The sequence below is a fragment of the Nestor notabilis genome, unplaced genomic scaffold (assembly GCF_000696875.1).
Source record: "Nestor notabilis isolate BGI_N333 unplaced genomic scaffold, ASM69687v1 scaffold17122, whole genome shotgun sequence".
NCBI lineage: Eukaryota > Metazoa > Chordata > Aves > Psittaciformes > Psittacidae > Nestor > Nestor notabilis.
This window is the reverse complement of record NW_009918053.1, coordinates 94,230-112,276: the sequence shown is the minus strand read 5'-3', so window position 1 is coordinate 112,276 and position 18,047 is coordinate 94,230. Positions and strand designations below refer to the sequence as shown.

Sequence of the window (18,047 nt, the reverse complement as noted above, 5' to 3'; positions counted from 1 at the left end):
TGAAGCAAACAGTTCCTGCAACCAGTGGAAGGAATGGCAAATATAAGATATTAGGTCTCAAGAACACAGCATTTAAATACACTCATGGTTTAAAGCAATGTTGGTTTCCTGACTGTAACCTGAGTTTTCAAGAATTTTTGGCTTGTTGTATTACTCTTGCTCATAAACAATTATATGCTTTTATGTGACCATCAACTCAGCTGCCAGCTTTTTTCCTTTTACCACTTAGATCAAAATTCTCAGTATTCTACAGTCAGAGTCTGCTAACAAAGGTGCTAATCGCCCCTTGACAAAGGATTAGGGGACAGCCTAGTCACCACAGCATTTGTAACCTCAGTATGAAAAAATCTATAGGATGTGACTTTGTGTTCTTCCTCTGCTCTGAAACAACTCTTACCCTCAGCTACTTGATTCCTTCCACTTACTCTCATAACAATAACCATCAGCCATCTAACAGGCTGGATGAAGGGCTGGAAGAAGACACACAGCTTCTTCTGCAGCAGCCTACTGCTAGGGAAGAATTTCTACTGCTGGGGACTAAACATGACAAGTATCATTGGCACAATTTGATTTCATTTAGAGTGAATCCATCTGTAAACTTCTGTCCAGATCCCTCAAATAAAAGTTTCAAGCATCACTAAAATTGATGTAATTAAACATGGTTCAGAGCATATGTTATGTCAGCAATTTTCAAAACCAGAAAAAGTATTTCAATTTTCTTTTCCTATATGGTTTTTAAATCAACTTTCACCTCAGAGTGCCAAACAAACTAATTGCCTTTTCTCCCTCTATGACATTTATGCTGGTCTGCTTTATTTATAAACAAAAGGAAGTCACATACACATGCATATAGACGTGTTTAGCAGACCTTACTGATCCAGAATTATTCAGCTGGGTTTAGAATACAAGCACGTCTCTTATCTGTCTTCTGGTTAGATTCCCTTATTAGACTTTTTTTGGGAACTGTCATTTTGTGAACTGTCAAAAAGATTAGCTCTCACAGTAAGTCTGCTCAGGACTTCTGTCTAGCTGCCTATTTAGGGACCCATTTTTAAATTGCCCTTTATTACTTTGGTCTCTTTCAAAGTACTTCAGTACTTGGTTGACTTTTCTCACGTAAATGCAAGCCTCCCTTTTGAGTCCTGCAGGATCCAAGCACAAACTTTGATGATTACTACCCCCTGCCTAGAACTAAGGTTCTGCATGTTTGGAGACAACGTTCCTAGTGCTGTTATGGGCTTTCTATGCCAATCAAAGGCTGACCTTTATGGTTACAAGCGTATTTGTGGAAGATGGCACAGAATTCTAGCACACTGCTTCTTCTCAAACTACAGATCTTCAGGCTTTAGGAATAATTAGCTGCTCCTTAAAGCATATAGGGTTTAGGAATAATTAGCTGCTCCTTAAAGCACATGATGAAAAAATTCTTTGATGAAAAACACCACAGTGAATAAAGCCAACCCAAAAAAAAAGCCTTTTTGAAAGAGAAAGTGTGCCTTTACCCTACTGCTCTCTGCAACTCGTTGTGCAGCTTCTCTTGCCATGGCTTTTGCAACAGTATTTGGGACAGGCGTGCCTTGAGGTTGAGGGAGTATTCGGTTAGGTGATGGAGACCTCCTCCCCTGGAGTGGGCTGTGGAAGTTGGGAGCCGGTGGCTCAAGCGTATGTCCATGAACAGGGGATGCCGAACGAGTCTGCTCCCATGACTCATCCATTTTTAAATGTGGACCTAAATGTTCTTCTTTGGTTTCTGGGGCTCCGGCACTTGCTAATGGCTTAGATTTGGGAGCAGTTCTGGGGTGAGGGGTTGGAGGCACCAGTAGATCAGATGGAACGGCAGCAACAGAAGAATCCACTGATTCCCCTTGTGCAGAGAGTGTTCGAACTGTAACTTCCTTTGCTTCCAAACTCCTTAGTCTCATTAGCTCCACCAATGTGCTCTCTGCTGTTGGAAAGATCACTTCCGCCACCTGAGGTAAACAAGCAACATATTAGCATGAAGACGTCGAATTCCCTCCCCTCAACGCCATTAAAGCACAATCTTCCAAGTCTTAATACAGAGTGAATTATTGCCAACACAGCGTAAGCTGCAAGAGCCCACATTATGGCTCCACACCAGTTAGCACCAGTTATCTTTAATTCTTTCAACCCATTTGCACAAAAAAAAGGGTTGAAAAGCGTAAGTGCTTACAGAAAGGAAGTTAATGAGCAAGTTATGCACAAGCAAAAGAGTAGGTTCTGTTGAAAGCTGAGAAAACCCTGCACACATTCACGTGCTGTCACGTGTTTATTGTTGCCTTTACCTGTCAGCTGAAATTCACCTAATGAAGGTGGTCACTGTAACGCCGAAAGGAGAACTCACCCGTTGACCTTTCGCATAAACACCGTAGCCTGTGACATTGGCCCCATGGGAGGTCCCTGTTGCTGTCAGAGTTGGTGGTTTCCAGGACACCTGTATGGTTGCTGGGGTGGACCCAGCCCGTACAGTAACATCTTGAGGTGGAGCTGGAGGACCTAAGAAAGACACGAATGGTAACTGTACAGATTCAAAAGCACTTACAGAAGCATAGGCTCAGCAGCTCATGGAGCCAGGAACTGACCCTCAGCTTACAGCCACTGATGAAGATAAATTTCTTTACAAGATGGTCTGTACTTGCAACTTGCTGTGAACCTATTTGTTATCCCTCCAGGCTGCTAACTGCTACGTACCCATAATACAGAAGTTAACAGAAAAAGGAGGGAGAGAAAGGCCCCAGAGTGGCACTGTTAGTGGAAAACTGCTGCAGCTGATGGCAAGTGACTTTCTGGTATAAATCTCTGCACTGAATGAACACTACATACTCAGGAATCACTTTCCAATTCTATGTCTCTGGACCATGCGTGACTCCAAGCAATGATTTTTGGGCCAGAAGCACATTGACACTAAGGCACCATGCGAACTGCAAGCCAGAACTTTAACCTTTTCAACCAGCAGCATGGTGGTTTAAAGGACGACTGGACTCAACATCTTCTCTCTACACTGAAATAAAAAATACACCTACTAATCTTTCAAGGCATTTGCAACATGTTAGTGTAATAGCACATGAAATACATTCTTAATTGAAAGACATTATTACTCTACTACAAATAGCTCTACTTTGGACAGAAAGTCAAAGTAAAAATATGGAGATTATTAAGTCATTTGTTTCTAGGCATCGTGTTGTATCAGTTTAACAGTCAAACCCTGAGAAGTGTTTCATGCTAAAACATTTCAGAAGCAAGGTTCAGCTCTGCGTAACAGCCAGGAGGATGCGGTTGCTGTGTTTGCTCATTTATTGCTTTAGCATAGTTCAGCAACTAGAGGGAGATACAGCATGGGAAGTGTTGGACCTGAAAAAACATCACTGAAAAGACCTTTCCCAAATAACAAAGTCAACATAGCTAATAAGTTCAAGCCACCATGTAGGCAGTATCTCCCGACTGCCACACAACATATCTTAAGTTTAAAATGCCCTTCCTCCAAGCAGATTCACTTACCTCACTGAAATGATTGAAGACAAAAGAATGAATGTGTGAGCTGAGGACATTTTTACTGGAACTATAAATCAACAACATCAAAAGCAGTAGATGTACAAGCTTAACTCCCTCTCTACTCAACCAGCATCACTGTCCTGCATGTCTCCTTACACATAAGTCACGCAAGCCAAGGAAGAGCTCAGAAGTAATTCCTGCCCCTTTGCTAGAATCAGACTCCAGCAGGAAGTCAATTAAGCCATAGCTCAGTACATGTTATTGAAATTTCACTCTCCAGGAGCCACTTGTACTTGACTGTCCCTGTTTCAGAGACATTCAGTGCTCAGAAAGCCTGAATATATACGGAGTCTTCCACTTGCCCTTGACCATCAAGGTGAGATAGATTTACAAGGAGAAATGTTCGGATTTTTCAGGAACTGCCATACACCCCCAAAATCGTGAGATTATCCTTTAAATGCACTAAATTATTTCTGCTCTAGTTTTCAACATTAATTCACTGTTCTTAAGTACTGGGAAATGACTGTTAACGCTTATCAACATTCCTAATGTAAAAGCAAGGTGGGAAAACACAACCAATTTGTTAGCCTTACAAATTCAAATTGTACGATGCGATTGCAACTTCACAATCAAAACGCGTTTACATCCCCTAAATGACTGTGTGGTTCTCCAAGATGTCTGTGTTTGTTTTCATTACAGAAAACAGCTGGATCATCCCTGTAAAAAGAGCTTTAAGACACACAAATAACATACAAATAATGTGTCATGATAACTGTATTTTTCCCAGTGTTGTTCACACCAATGAAAATAAATTAGTAGCAGAAATACAACTGGACAAATTAAATACAAATGGAGATTACCCTGATAAAACAATTAGCACGTGATTTGTGATGATGGTAAACATGGCTTTCCCTAGTTGATCTCCCCAAAATGCTTCAGTCCTTACCCAGGAACAAAGAAGAGAATAACGCAGGACAGAATTAGTTTTAGATACCATAAACCCAGTCTGCTCATGAAAGGGACAGGGATTCCAACATAAAGCTAAGTGTTAAATTACTTAGTATTTTCAAAGAAACGTAGCTGTAGTGTTTTGGGGTAGGGAGGAAAATACCAAACCTGCTGGCAATGTAGAAAATTCCACAAAGGCCTCCTTTCTTTCTCGCTGTTCCAGGGGAAGCTGCCAGGGCATCTGATGGGGCTTTGCCATGACCTTCACCTTGTAGGCCATATTGGGCTTCAAATTAAAAAAATGGTACTTGTAGCTAGCAGCCTTGACAATGTCAAATTCTTCTTCATTAAGAAAGATCACATGACTGTAATTACTATTTGTAGGGAGCCAGGACAGCTCAGCAGAAATCTGGGTTATGTTGTCCACTTTAAGATTAGAGGGGGCCACTATGACATCCTTCCCAACTAACAAAGTGCACTGCAGTTCATCTGAGTTACCCTTGTTTGTGATGCTCTGAACTGATATTCGGTATGTACAAGTAGAAATGTTAAGCTTTTCTATGAGAGCTTTCGTTCTGCTTCCCAAGGCTATGTTCATCCGCACTTCTTTGTCAACCAGAACATTGTAGCTGCTAATGGTTCCCCATCCGGGTGGCACTACCGGTGGCTCCCAGCCCACAATGACACTTTTGGCTAGTTGTTTAATAAGGGTGATTTTTCTAGGATAAGGCACAATGTCTTCTCCAATTTCATCAATGTTCACATCCAGAGTCCCTGCGCCATTGCTGATTATACTAGAGTCTACATGACTTGGTGGACTTATCTCCAAGAGATCTCCTTCCAAAACAGGACCCGAATGGTTGATAAAATTCTGATCTTGTTCACTGCTTAATGTGCTTGATAACCGGGTCTCATTGTCTTGAACAAAATCCACAAAGTTTGAAGGGACTAGTCCTCTTTGTCCATCTAGAAGTTCCCCTGGTAAGAAAGAACAATGACATTAAAAAGGAGCATACCTTCGCAAGAGTCAAGATAAGGAAGAAGATATAAATGAAACATAAACAACATTCACAGTTTGAGAATCTAAAGGCTCAATGAGGCAAACCCCAGAAATGCCAGTAAGCTTTCTTGTCAATTTAAAGCTTGCCAGTAGGAAAAGCTGACAATATAAAATATCTTATAATTAGCTTTGCTTGCAAGGAGCGGCTTTGCTGGTGCAGAAACTCTGTTAATTAACACAATGATGATAGGGTAATTTTAGCAACTTATTCGGTAGTAGATGAAGGAAGGAATCAGGAGCGTGTTTGACAGATGGACTGTTTTCAATCTGCATGAATTAGCATGAATTCACAGATTAAAAAAAAATACCTTCATAAAAGCCATCTTCATCCATATCTCCATACACATAAAGGTACTTTCCTGCCGTAAGGGGGAGCTCTGCTTCTGGATTTTCATTTGGTCCATCAAAAGGGTTATAACTGCAGTGGAATAGAGATGGAAAACGTGTGTTCACTTACAATCCCCATACAGCTGCATACTAATCAGAAAAAGGTGTACAGTTCTAAGGCTGCACAGGTCAGTAATTCCTCAGTTCAAGCTTTTTGCTTCCCTTCTGAAACATACATCCTGACCTGAGTCTAGGCCAGTTTGATTGTGAACTGTAACTGTACCACCAACAGGCTGCCATGAAACACAACCTATTTGCTGAAGCACTACACACTTAAAACTACATCCTTTTCTGTAGAATTTACTCACATATTTCTCAATTGAGACTCTTGGAATACACTGGCCACAGTATTTACTTTTTTTAAAGTGAATTAAAGCAAACTCCGTTGTGGGGTCTTTTCCAGCCCCCATATTCCATTTGTTTTATCTGACAGCCTTTTACACAAGTTTAATTTCAACAGACGCAAGTTCAATCGAGACAAAACCAGTAAGTTACACCTAAAACAAGGTACTCGTAGACAAAAACTTCTTATAAAGTATTTAAATCCATATCCATCCTGAAAGAAATTGTTAGTCACAGAAATTTTTATTTTGACAGTACTTTATACCTGAAATTTTAATGGGCAAAGCAAAGATATGAAGAACTGTTAGATTTTTCTTGCACTGATGAAAAAGTGATTTATAAGAATAGATTGAGACATCCTGTATGAAGTGGGAGGTAGACCTCACCTCATTTAGACCTTAAAGGGTAGAAATACAGGGGTGGGTAAAAGAGCCATGCCATGTTAAACTTTCTCTGACAATAAAAACACATGAAAATGGGCACTATTGTGCAGCAAACAGGAAAAGGGTCTGCCATCCATAACACTGGTTCCAGGTAATAATTCAGTGCATGAATAAAAGTGAAGCAAAACTAAACACTGAATATTACCAATATGTGTTATATAAGTAAGGAGCTGGGGTTTTTACCTATATCGGGCAATGCAAAGATGGACTTTCCCAGAATATCTCTGCTTTGAGGTATTGGAATTCTGATCATTATCCATCTGTAAAAAAGAAAAAAAAAAGAAAAAAGAAAAGACAGAAAAAGACAATGATATTTCAAAAAGATGCAGACACTGTTATCCTGACAGGTGACAGAAACTACTCAGCAAACATGCAATGTTTAAAAATAGATAAATTAAGTTATAGCATGGAACCGAACTGGTTAATTTTACTTAGAAGAGCTTAGGCTAAAAAGGAACTGCAAGTCGGTTTCTAACAGGGCAAAGAAATTGAGCTAATTCCTTGACATCTTGCTAGAGAATCAGATCACCTGCCTAAGAATGGATGGTGGTTTTCCTCAAAAGCTTGCAGAATTGGTCAGTGGAGATGGCTGAAGGAGGTGTGGTGCTGGCCACACCACTCCCTTTCATGCTGCCAACTAAAGACATATTTTAACCATACCAATCTCACCCTTCTGACTAAGTTTTTACTAAAGTCTTCATTAAAGTATAGTAAACTCAGTTATTCCAAGATCACCTGTTGTAAGTGGTATGCCTGCTGTTTCTGGGCATAATACATCTGCATGATCACACGGACAACCTAAGGCAATACCCTGATGTTTTCATCAGAAATAATAGCAGAAACTTTGCATCAGTGACTAAGTACTTAAGACAAATGCTGAGTTTAGAGCTGGTGCAAGTGTCAACTTCCAAATACCTGGAAACAAGAGCATCGCGTAAGATACACCCCCTTGCCAATGCAATCCTCAGCAGCAGCATCTGTTTAATTCCACCTTTCCACTAACTGAAAGAAATATTTATTTCCTCTGAATTTACCAGCACATTTAATTCAATTCTGCAAGGCCACACATTTATTCCATTAGAAATCCAGTCTACAAACCCTGGAGATTAAATTGTAATGCTGAATCAACACAGACTCCACCTATTCTAGCTCTGCACTAGGTATCTCTAGGTAAAATGTTTTCTGTTATGCTTTGAGCCTAGCAGTGTTTTTACAGTGAGAGAGGCACTTTCCTCATTTTACAGCATGCTGTGAACCCTTTCAGGAAAAATGAACAACTTTTCACCTCAGCTTGAGAGAACTTTAAGGTAGAAATACTAGTTTTAACAGTGGGATCAAATAAAAGAAAAACAGAACAACATTTTATGATCTGGACAAAGTGAATATTAAACTGCAAGTTTCAGGCCTAAACTGGTCCCTGCTTGGTTTTGTGTGGAACGAAAGTGCACCAGAAAAATATTGAGTCAAGTCACTGCTCCTCTGAACTAACTCTGAAGAGGAGAGTTGGCTTGTTGGGTTAGCACATCACACACTATTCTGTCAACACTCCACTTCCAGTGATGAGACACTAACAGTCAGCTAACAGGTACTCTCCCCTGTGGAGCATTTGGGAATGCAGACAAATTTTCAAGGGTTATCATCCTGAAATCTTTTTACAGGCATGCCACAAAGCTCCTAACTAACCCAATAATGCTTATTCCAAATGATTGTTACTAGTAACCATCAGGTAAGTTGCAGATGTATTTTCACAGCATGTTAATTTCTTTTATTTCACACTTCACAGCATTATGCTCCATTTTTGGATTTTATTCATATACTCTTCCGCTGGGTTTGGATACCTCTGGAAAAGAATGGAGCTTAATTCCTGTGAGCTTGCATAATGTAAGTATGTATCACATAATTACACTCTAGAAGACACACAATGAACAATTCTGCAAAAGAAAGCTTGACATTCTCAGTGAGATAACCCCAAAATAATAGAAAGAGGGAATTAAATTTGATGTGCACTTCTATTGCTTGCTGTTAGTTTTGCTTCCCTAAGTCACATTGCTAAACTGCTTTTTCTGGTTTGACTATTTCGCGATGCTTTTTCTGTGGCCTCTTCAAAAAGCAGTGAATGTTCCCACTTCTCAGCAATGCTGCTACACATAAATATACACATATATTTATTTGTGGATTCTCCTTATATATGCCCATGGAATTCCTACTGTACAAGAATATCCCACACCATACTCAGGCTTGTGATCCATTTTAAAACATTTTACTAACTTCCACAGGTTCAGTCGCAATGAATATAAAACGGATAGAAAGTATGCACACAGTTTCAATTTATTTACTTCCATAAGGATTAAGAATGGGATTTAGACTGCAAGGTAAGGAGTAAAATCTGATCACTTCCTCATAGCTGTCTTATCACATCCTCAAACATTCAATTCCAGGTTATAGGCTCAATATCAGCTTAGGAGAATGCTAGAAACAAGTCCTGCAGAACGAGCTACTTCTCTCTCACAGCATACCTGCCTGGAGAGGGTACTGCATGGAATTTCTCTTCCATGTGCCCAGGCTGTATCAAAGTCACACTTTTTGGTAGATACAATAAAATAATAATAAAGCTGCATAACATACACACCAAAAGAGACATGAACAGAAATACTGCCTTACACCTCTTACGCACGGAAGCAGTACATCACTGAATGCATCACCAAAGGCTGAGGTTTTCATAGAAGCCCAAGGTTCTCTCACACCCATTTTTCTCATGCTGTGTAACTAGGGTACCAGCTGAGACTTCTTCAAAACTATCAGATTAACTCCCACTGGTTAACCAAGTCAATTCCCATGTTAAACAAGTTGTCTCAGACAATGAGAACATTCATACCTCGACTTTTTAAAAGCAGGCGGATCAACCTGCATTGGTCCCCTGGAGTGGAGAAGTCTTGGCCCCATAACATATTAGTAATAAATTTTAAAGGACAAAGACTCACGTCTGAATCAAATCTGCATCTTGGGGTACCAGATCTTGACTTGGACAGGAAGGTAGGTTTGACAGACAATTGTTCTGGTTTGTCTCCAGATATTTGAAGGGGTCGTATAAACTCTGAAATCACACAACGACTTCCAGAAGGACTTTCATGACCTGGCAGTGACCAAAACACACATAAGTATTGTTCTGAAGCAGAAACATTGCCAACTAATAAGAAGAGTGTTATTTTCTCGTCCTGTTAGAAATGCTTCTAGAAAAAGACTAAGGTAGGTAGACTGCAGAGCATAAAAGTAGCTAAGCCTACTAGTTCCCAGACTTACAGTAAATTGCATAAGCCAACAATATGTAATGGAATATAATGTAGAAAGTGAAGGTATCTTAATTTAAAAAACAAAATAAAAAATCAAAGTTAAAGTTTGCCCTAATGAAAAATAAGAAAACCCACCCGTGTTCCTTGATAGCTTTGGACAAGTTACCTGACATGCTGCTTAACATGCCCAGCATTAAAAGCTGCTGTTGGAACCCATCAATTTCTTTTGGGGACTTTGTACTGGAAAGTAGAATCCAGTCATAAATTTATCTTCTAAGAAAGCAGCTGAAATGCTAGTAATCTAGTTGGCAGGATATTCATTGGGAAATGAAGGGAAGTGATTTGGCTTTTTTCAGGACAAAGTTCCAAGAACACCTGCTTCACATTTCTTATGAGCTCCTCATTTACACTGGTACCAAACCATACAGTTTGATCCCAGGGCCATCTCTCCAGTTTCTAAAAATCAAAAGACACCCCACCTCCACTTAAAAATAAGAAGACAAACAGCTTACACTGCACAATTAAAGGACCCAGGGAGGCAGCCTTACAGGAGGCTGAACACTCTTATCCCAAGTGAAAACCAGGGCCAGTGGTGAGGGGAGACAAAATGAAAGAACAACTCCATCGGTGTTGCAAGAGGGACTAATAAAGTGTGATATAAAATACTTCTACATTTTTTCCCTTTTATTGTTAGTTTATTCCCCAGATGACATGAAAACAAGCAGGATATTGTAAACTGAGCCTAATTATACTTGCAGCATCAGCAGAAGAGCAAAGCAGAGAGCTAGGGCATTGCTGACACAATCAGATATGCAGAATGCCTTCTCCTTTCTCCCTCTCTTGTTAACATAGTGAACCTATGCTCTAATTTTTTAGACCCTGGATATGTGTAGGTTCAGCATTTCCTCTCTGGTTCTGCAGAAGTCTGGACAGCAATGTTTTGCTACTGAATTGCAAGCTTCCCAGACACATGCCACAAGAATTATGAGTGGAACTTCTTTGTTCATATTGCAGAAGAGAATAAGCTTCAAAACATATCATCAGAGGGTTTTTATGGTGTTCTCCTTAGTCCGATATGATTAATTTTCTCAGCATCACTGTAATTTACAGCAGGACAGCTTAAGCACATTGACAGCAGGGAAATATACAAGTCATCATATAAAAGATTAATTACAACCAGCCCTGCTTACAGCAGTCCCCAGGCTGGAAAAGGGCACATTTTTTTATTCTTGGAACCTCTCTCACATATATAACAGAAAAGTCATCCCCGTTCAGAAACCTTTAGCCAATTTAGCTCCTTCTGTTTGCTGTTAATGTGCTTGCCATATCAGCGTGTCAGTGCCAAGCCTATAAATAATTGGTCCAACTGTGATTATTCATTCAAAAGAAACTGCTGTTCAGTCTCATACCTCCTGGATTTTTCAGGCTTTGTTATTAAATTACTTGCACTAAATATAAAACGTGGAGAAAGATTTTTGGACAACATCGCCCTTGCTTTGCATACATACAGGATGGTAATCAGGATAGGAACACACATTACCAAGAACTCCAGGAATATCAAGATGCTGGAAGTTACCCAACTCCCTTATTTTTTCCACTTGTTAAACAGGGTGCATCAAATTCACCTTGAGTCCTTAATATATAGGAGAGAAAACTGTGTGCTAGCTGTAATTGCCTCATGTGACTGTACACATATATGGCTCCAGACAGTGCTAATAACTAGATACAGCCTACTCAGATACCTCACTTCCCAGCAGAGTAAGACTATACCCATATCCCTCAATGTATGTCAAAATAAAGCTTCTGCCTCAAAACCAGCTATTCAAAATGGATCTGTCTTCCTAAGTGGACTTATTGCTGCCTTCAGAGCCTCTGTTTCTCTATTCATTTGGCTATTTGTGCAATGTAACCTCTGCCTGCTCAATAAAATCTGCACTGGGTGACACCAACCCTGTCTCTTTATGAAAAAGTGTGTGAAATAACAGGAGCTGATCATCTAAGGCTGTTTCCCATGCTGTGGGACAGCTTTTATCTGGGATCACAATTTGAGATATTTCTTAAAGCAGCTTAAAAATTAATGCAGTTTCAATGAATTCTAATATCTGCAATAAACAGGAAAAAAACAGATTTTTGGGACAAGCCATATCATAAAAAGTAGCAGTTAGTTCCTGTGTATTCTGGACAAAGTCTTTTTAAAAGAAGACTTTTAAAAAAGGTCAGAGGATGCCTAAATAATACATGTAAATTCATGCTGGTTCTATGTATGTAGAGTCACAGTTGGGCTAAAAAAAATAACATAGCATCATCGAGCAATGCTTTGGCAAGAAGCAAAACTGAGATCCCTTGTGCATGAAGCACATTCCTTCTGAAGCCTCCTGACTCTTGATAATCTCCTGATTGTTTCTATAGAGGATGTCTGTTTTGGGGATCATGAATACATGAGTACAGACAAAAATGGCTACATTTAAAATCTGACCTAACTTTACTTCCAGAGTAAGAAACAATTTCAAATGGGGTTCTCTTGTTCATCCTAGGAAATTTCACTGATGTCCCTGGGCTTGAACAACAGAATGTGGAGGAATCAGACCTATGAAAACTTGTTAACTCACTTGCAAGTAAGAAAAAAGAAAAGCCCCTTTCCTTTTATATTTGCACTCTGGAAAAAAACAAGAGTTAAAGATGAAAAATGCAAGAGGTTAGATCCTAAGAACGTGCAGCAGCTTCCAGGAATGTCTCTTTTTTTTCTTCCCCTCTAAATACTAAAGAAGAATCTTATAAAGCCAAGGCGGTTTTGTCCAGAAAGTCTCATAAACTCCATACATACTCAAAATGGCCTTTATGTTCCCATGACTGGCAAGTATCTGTTAAGGAAGTCTGAAGAATACCCTTTCAAGGAAAGAGGCAAGGAAGAGCACCAGACTTAATTTAAATGTCCCAACAGGATTAAAGCTGGTCATACTTGCAGTAAAATTAGTACAAACTCCATTTCATTTATTGGAACTGCTGATTCATTATGGATTACCTAAATTAATCTAGAAAGGCCATTTAAATGAGCCTTTTATCTGATGAATAATAGATCTTAAGGTTTCTATATCTGATTGTGGCACTATTATATGTTTAGAGTGAACTTTTTAGATTCTTATCTATTCTGGCTAGGTTTGTTTAATTTCCTGATACATTCAAACATCACCCATTAAGGCAAAGTATCTGGTCATAAACTGACCTTGCTTCCGTCATTTGCTTTGCTTTAAAGGCTGTCCTTGTATTTCCTCTTCTGTTCTTTCTTTCTCACACATAATAAAAATAATTACACTTCTGGTTTGAAGAACTTGCTGTAGCATTACCACCATTACTGTCAAACAGTTGATTCCAATGATTAGAAATCCTCCCCACTTGCTCAAACGTTGTTGTTATCAGTGCATTCATACTGAGAGTTAATACTGCCCAAGGATTTCTGATGTCTATACACTAGTGCTGCAGGCCCTGAACTCTAAGTGACATAAAAATCAGTAGGTTATAAGAAAAGGTTTATAGAGCAAGGCCTTTAAATGATGTCAGTACAGACCTAGCTGTGTTTTCTGTGGTTTTATTCAAGGATTTCTTGGAAGATGTCCATTTGTTAGGTTTTGAAGGGTTTTTTAAAGCTGTTTCCATTAGCATTTCAAGAATAAAAGTTTGGAGAGTTTGCCTGAGGACCTCAGAAAGTTTAGCTGGGGCCTATTTAGATCAATTCCAGATCTAAATCCAGATTTAAGCTATCCAAAGATACAGACTGACCTTCACTAGCTGCCTAAAGGACATCTCAATACCTAATTACCTTTCCATTAAAATTAATTGTTGCTTTGAAAACCCTGTCCTTGGAGACCAGAGCAACTAATCCTGTTTATATCAGGAAATTTATACAAATTCTTACAGCTATCAGGTAATGCCTTCTGAATTCTCCCTTCAGCACACTTTAATATCCACTTATGTAAGACCTGCAGCTCCAAAATGCCTCTAAACAAGTATGCACCACAGTGGGCAAGAATGCAAACAGCTTGAATTTTGTGTTCAAACACCCAAGGCGTACAAAGTACAAAGTTACTGAAGTGAAATGAAAGAAGGATGTCACCTTGGTTCCTTTTGACTTGATTTCACATTGAGTTTAGCACCCTTCACTGAAAATAACTGCTCATCTGTAATGATAGGGAAATGATTTGTGATTTCTAGGCACTATGCCTCAAAATTTTTCTAGAAGCTGAGGAAGATGAAATAAATAAAAGTCAAGACTATTTCATTTTCCCAGTTTCTCTTCATACTTATCTTAAAACAACCTGGGGGGAATTTGTAAGTAATGGAAATTACCTGACAAGTGTTCCTTTGCAGAAGGATTAAAGTCATTCTAGCATGGGTGATACTGAGCTGGTGAGCATGCTCCTCAGCCTTGATAACAACAGTTATAATACACAATCTAACATGTGATTTATACACAAGTTACTTTCCAGTGTCCTCAGGTAACCTCTTACCTTCATCTTTGCAATTTTCTTATGAATAATGAATGGTTAACAAAGTCGTGTACTTAGGAGGAGCAGTTACCTCTGGTAACAGGAGATGACCTGACAGAAATTCACTTGGAAAAGCACATACTGTGTTGAAGTTCTCAATTTCTTTTAAAGCTCAAATCAACAATACTTCTGTTGTGACTTTTCTGTTTGTAAACCACCTGCAGTTGCATGTGCAAATACTATTCTGAACAGAGTTAAAAATCTAAATACACATTTGCACAGTTTAGTAAACACCTGTAGATACTATCCCTATTCAGTTCCATTCAAACACATCCCATGAAACCGCTTTCCAACCAAAATCACTCTGTGACAGTACCTGTGCTTTTGTAGGCCGTGTATATGCTTGCATTGAAATGTTTTTCTAATGCTTTTCTACTTTCAAGTTTGTATGCAGAAATGACTTTTCTGTTGAACAAATGCAACTAAACCAAAAACATTTCCATGATTGTCAAAATATTCCATTCAGTTTTTCCATTTTGTACCCAGGTCTACTTACAAGTTTCTTTTATGTAATGGTTAATGCAGCGGGGGGGGGTGTGTGCTTTCTTTTCCCATGAACTGCTACTTCAACAAGATAGCAAACCTACTCCTGCCCCTGAAACAGTGAAAGTCAGTCTTTCTTCTTCCAGGAGAAATAGACATTTACATAAAGAATACAACATTTTAACACTAAACATGTTTCTCATCACTACACCCAACAACAAGAGAGAATTCTACTCACAGCAGTGCCTGAATAAAACTGGAACAACCTCAGTGAAGACTTAAGAGATACTCTGAAACTTAAACAAGTCACAAAACGGGAACAGGAGAAAATTCTGTCCTTCATTTGTACAAGCAAACTCTATTTACATCGAGTTACATCTTAAAACGTATAGGGCACAACAAGTAACTACAAGTAAAATGCTGGTCCTTACCTTTGCCTATAGAAGTGGCTATTCCATTCATTAACTGGGATAAAGATTTACCAGGAGAACCAGAGATATCTGAGGATGCCACCGAGTTACTGCTCAGGAGATCAATCTTCCCTGCCTGCTGTCGGAACTTCTCCAGCTCTCTGGATAAGAGGTTAAACTGCTCGCTCTGCGTCCGGCATTTCTCCTCTAGCTCTCGGACCTTAGCCTGCAAAAGCAAGATGTAACACAGACATTTGACTGAGATCAGAGCATGCTGTGACTGCATCAGATTTTTCTACAGTACCAGGAAGCCAGGATAGGCAAGGCAAACTATTTGGGATAAACAGGCCTACAATCACATTTTTCTTCCCCTAAATTCTCACCCGTCTTTAGAATGAAAGCTTTTACTAGCCCTGTAATATCGTGGGAAGTATTCCTTTAACCCCCAATTTCCAAAAGGGAATTTCCTCGTTATGTTTTTGGCAGTGCTAAAACAAAATCACTGCCAAGAACACCTGCAAACAGATCTTACAGCTTTGTGACTTCTACACAGATATGCATGTCACTTTTGTGCACTCTTCCAACGTTTCCTAAACCTCATGTATATTTCTGAGGTTTGCCAATCCTCTGCTATTAAGCCCAAGACTCCTGAATTACTAGATTAACATTTATGTATTAAAACCCAACAACAACAAAAAAAGGCCCACAGTGGTTCATACAGAATGTGAGCCTAGCTACTGGCTGAATTCCCTTGCAAAAATAATGCTCCCTCACTATAGATGCCAAACCACACAGAAGTAATCCAGACACCAGCCAAGAGGAGAATGTGTGCAAGCTTGTGAGAAGTATCAAAATGTCACTGTTGGCAAACATTTTTGTTTTACTTTTGAGGCATCAGTCTTTAACAAAACAGAACCTAAACGATAAACTTGTGTGCTGACTTGGGAAATCTGCCTACATACAGTTTATGAATTCCTGATGTGAAAAAATGGATGAAGTGATGGAAAGATTCCCTGACTGAAATGAATGACAAAGGGCATGGGAATTTAGGACTTCTACAACTTTTACTCAAAACATACATAAGGGGAACGAAGACACAAAGTCCAAATCTGCACATTCATTGTACCAGCTAAATTACTGATATAATGATTTTTTCAATAGAATGCATTTAAATTTCAATCTGCATTTATCAACAGCCTGTGTATCTATTTGCATACACTATGAGATATTTCCAAAAAGAAACCCCACAAATCTAGAGTGCCCAGAGAGTTAGGAAATAGCATAATAAAACGTGTTGTAAATACTGAAGAATCAGCAAAGCTCCTGAGAAGCTCTGTTGTGAGGTCTGATTTTCACATAGGGGCAAACAGTTGTTCTGTACTCCGAAAAAGTGCCAGAGCAAAAGTGCCATTTTAGACCTAGGGAGCACTCGTGGTCTTATGTGCTGCCACCCAAACACTGCAAGCAGAAGTAGCTCAACAGAGGCAGTAATAGGCTCCTTACGTAAAAAGCCAATATGTTATATCCTAATCTGATGCTTTATGATGAACAAACATCACTTCCCTTCATTAAAACCCCTTTATATTATATGCCTAGTTAAACAACTGAACTAACAAAGGAAGTCTAGATACCAATTGGCTTCATTCAACTGTGCTAAATGTATTTTTCTTGAAAGAAGAATGTTCTCAGTTCATATAAAAAGGCCTGCACATATTACATATCAAGAAAACAATTTATATTACATACATATAGCAAGATCTTAGCCCAGCTAAAGATAAAACACTTATAGTCCCCAGAAGAACAGAAAAATCCAAATTTCCTACTACAGAAGGTGGTACTGTTTGTTCCTTTCTTTTGTAACAAATACATTTTTAAAGCTACAATGACTTTTGAGGAGATAATTTCTTCGTATTCATAAAACACAAATTAATTTAGTTCTGCCAAAGAAGTCTCAAGGGTATCTACCTGTATGATTATGAAACAGAAAACAATACGGTACAGAGACCTTGTGGGAGTTTTACACAAACATTAAATGCTTTGATTTTTGGTGGGTTTTTTTGTCTTTCATCTTTTCACTGTGGTTTTGAGCAACCAAAATATCAGCCTTTGTTACTTTTTAATTTGCTGCATGAATAATTCATCATGTACAATTTTAAAAGAACATTAAACAAACAAAGCAGTAAACTGATTTGGGTTTTTAGATCCCCTCTTTCCAATGGGAAGTTTAAGGATGAGGTATTCAACTCTCTAAGAATTTATACTGACCTTTCCACATGCAGTTATGGGAACTCTAGCATAAAATAGAAAATAAAAGCATCACAATCCAGACCTGAACAAGATGCTAAGGCTGCCTTAAAAATATTTTTTGGGGAAAAAAAATATATTATTTTAATGTATTATTATTTTTTATTAATTTAAAACTTCTTTGCATTTCAGTATATGCAACTATATATTTGACTTTTCTTTTGAGTATCTACAAACTTCAAGTTGTTCTCTCGTGACAGTGTGAAGCCTGGATGAAAAATGCCTTCACTACTGTTTTTTTAAATCAAGATTGTGAGTTAGAAGTGAGTACAAAGCTGTACTTTATAAAGAACAAATTGTCCTAAGATCCACAATAGTACTGGCAG

General features: G+C 38.8%; 1 protein-coding gene across 3 annotated transcripts in view; it reads right to left on the bottom strand.

Annotated features, from left to right (window-relative positions):
• The window catches only part of RIMBP2 (RIMS binding protein 2), a 123,726-nt gene that overhangs the window by 18,830 nt on the left and 86,849 nt on the right, over positions 1 to 18,047 (bottom strand). For all 3 annotated transcript variants that reach the window (XM_010009525.1, XM_010009526.1, XM_010009527.1), the window contains 7 exons: positions 15,439 to 15,643; positions 9,672 to 9,823; positions 6,874 to 6,950; positions 5,827 to 5,936; positions 4,627 to 5,436; positions 2,363 to 2,514; positions 1,503 to 1,970 (listed from right to left, as the gene is read on the bottom strand). In XM_010009525.1, coding sequence (XP_010007827.1) covers positions 1,503 to 1,970; positions 2,363 to 2,514; positions 4,627 to 5,436; positions 5,827 to 5,936; positions 6,874 to 6,950; positions 9,672 to 9,823; positions 15,439 to 15,643 — 1,974 coding nt within the window. The remainder of the gene's footprint in view (positions 1 to 1,502; positions 1,971 to 2,362; positions 2,515 to 4,626; positions 5,437 to 5,826; positions 5,937 to 6,873; positions 6,951 to 9,671; positions 9,824 to 15,438; positions 15,644 to 18,047) is intronic.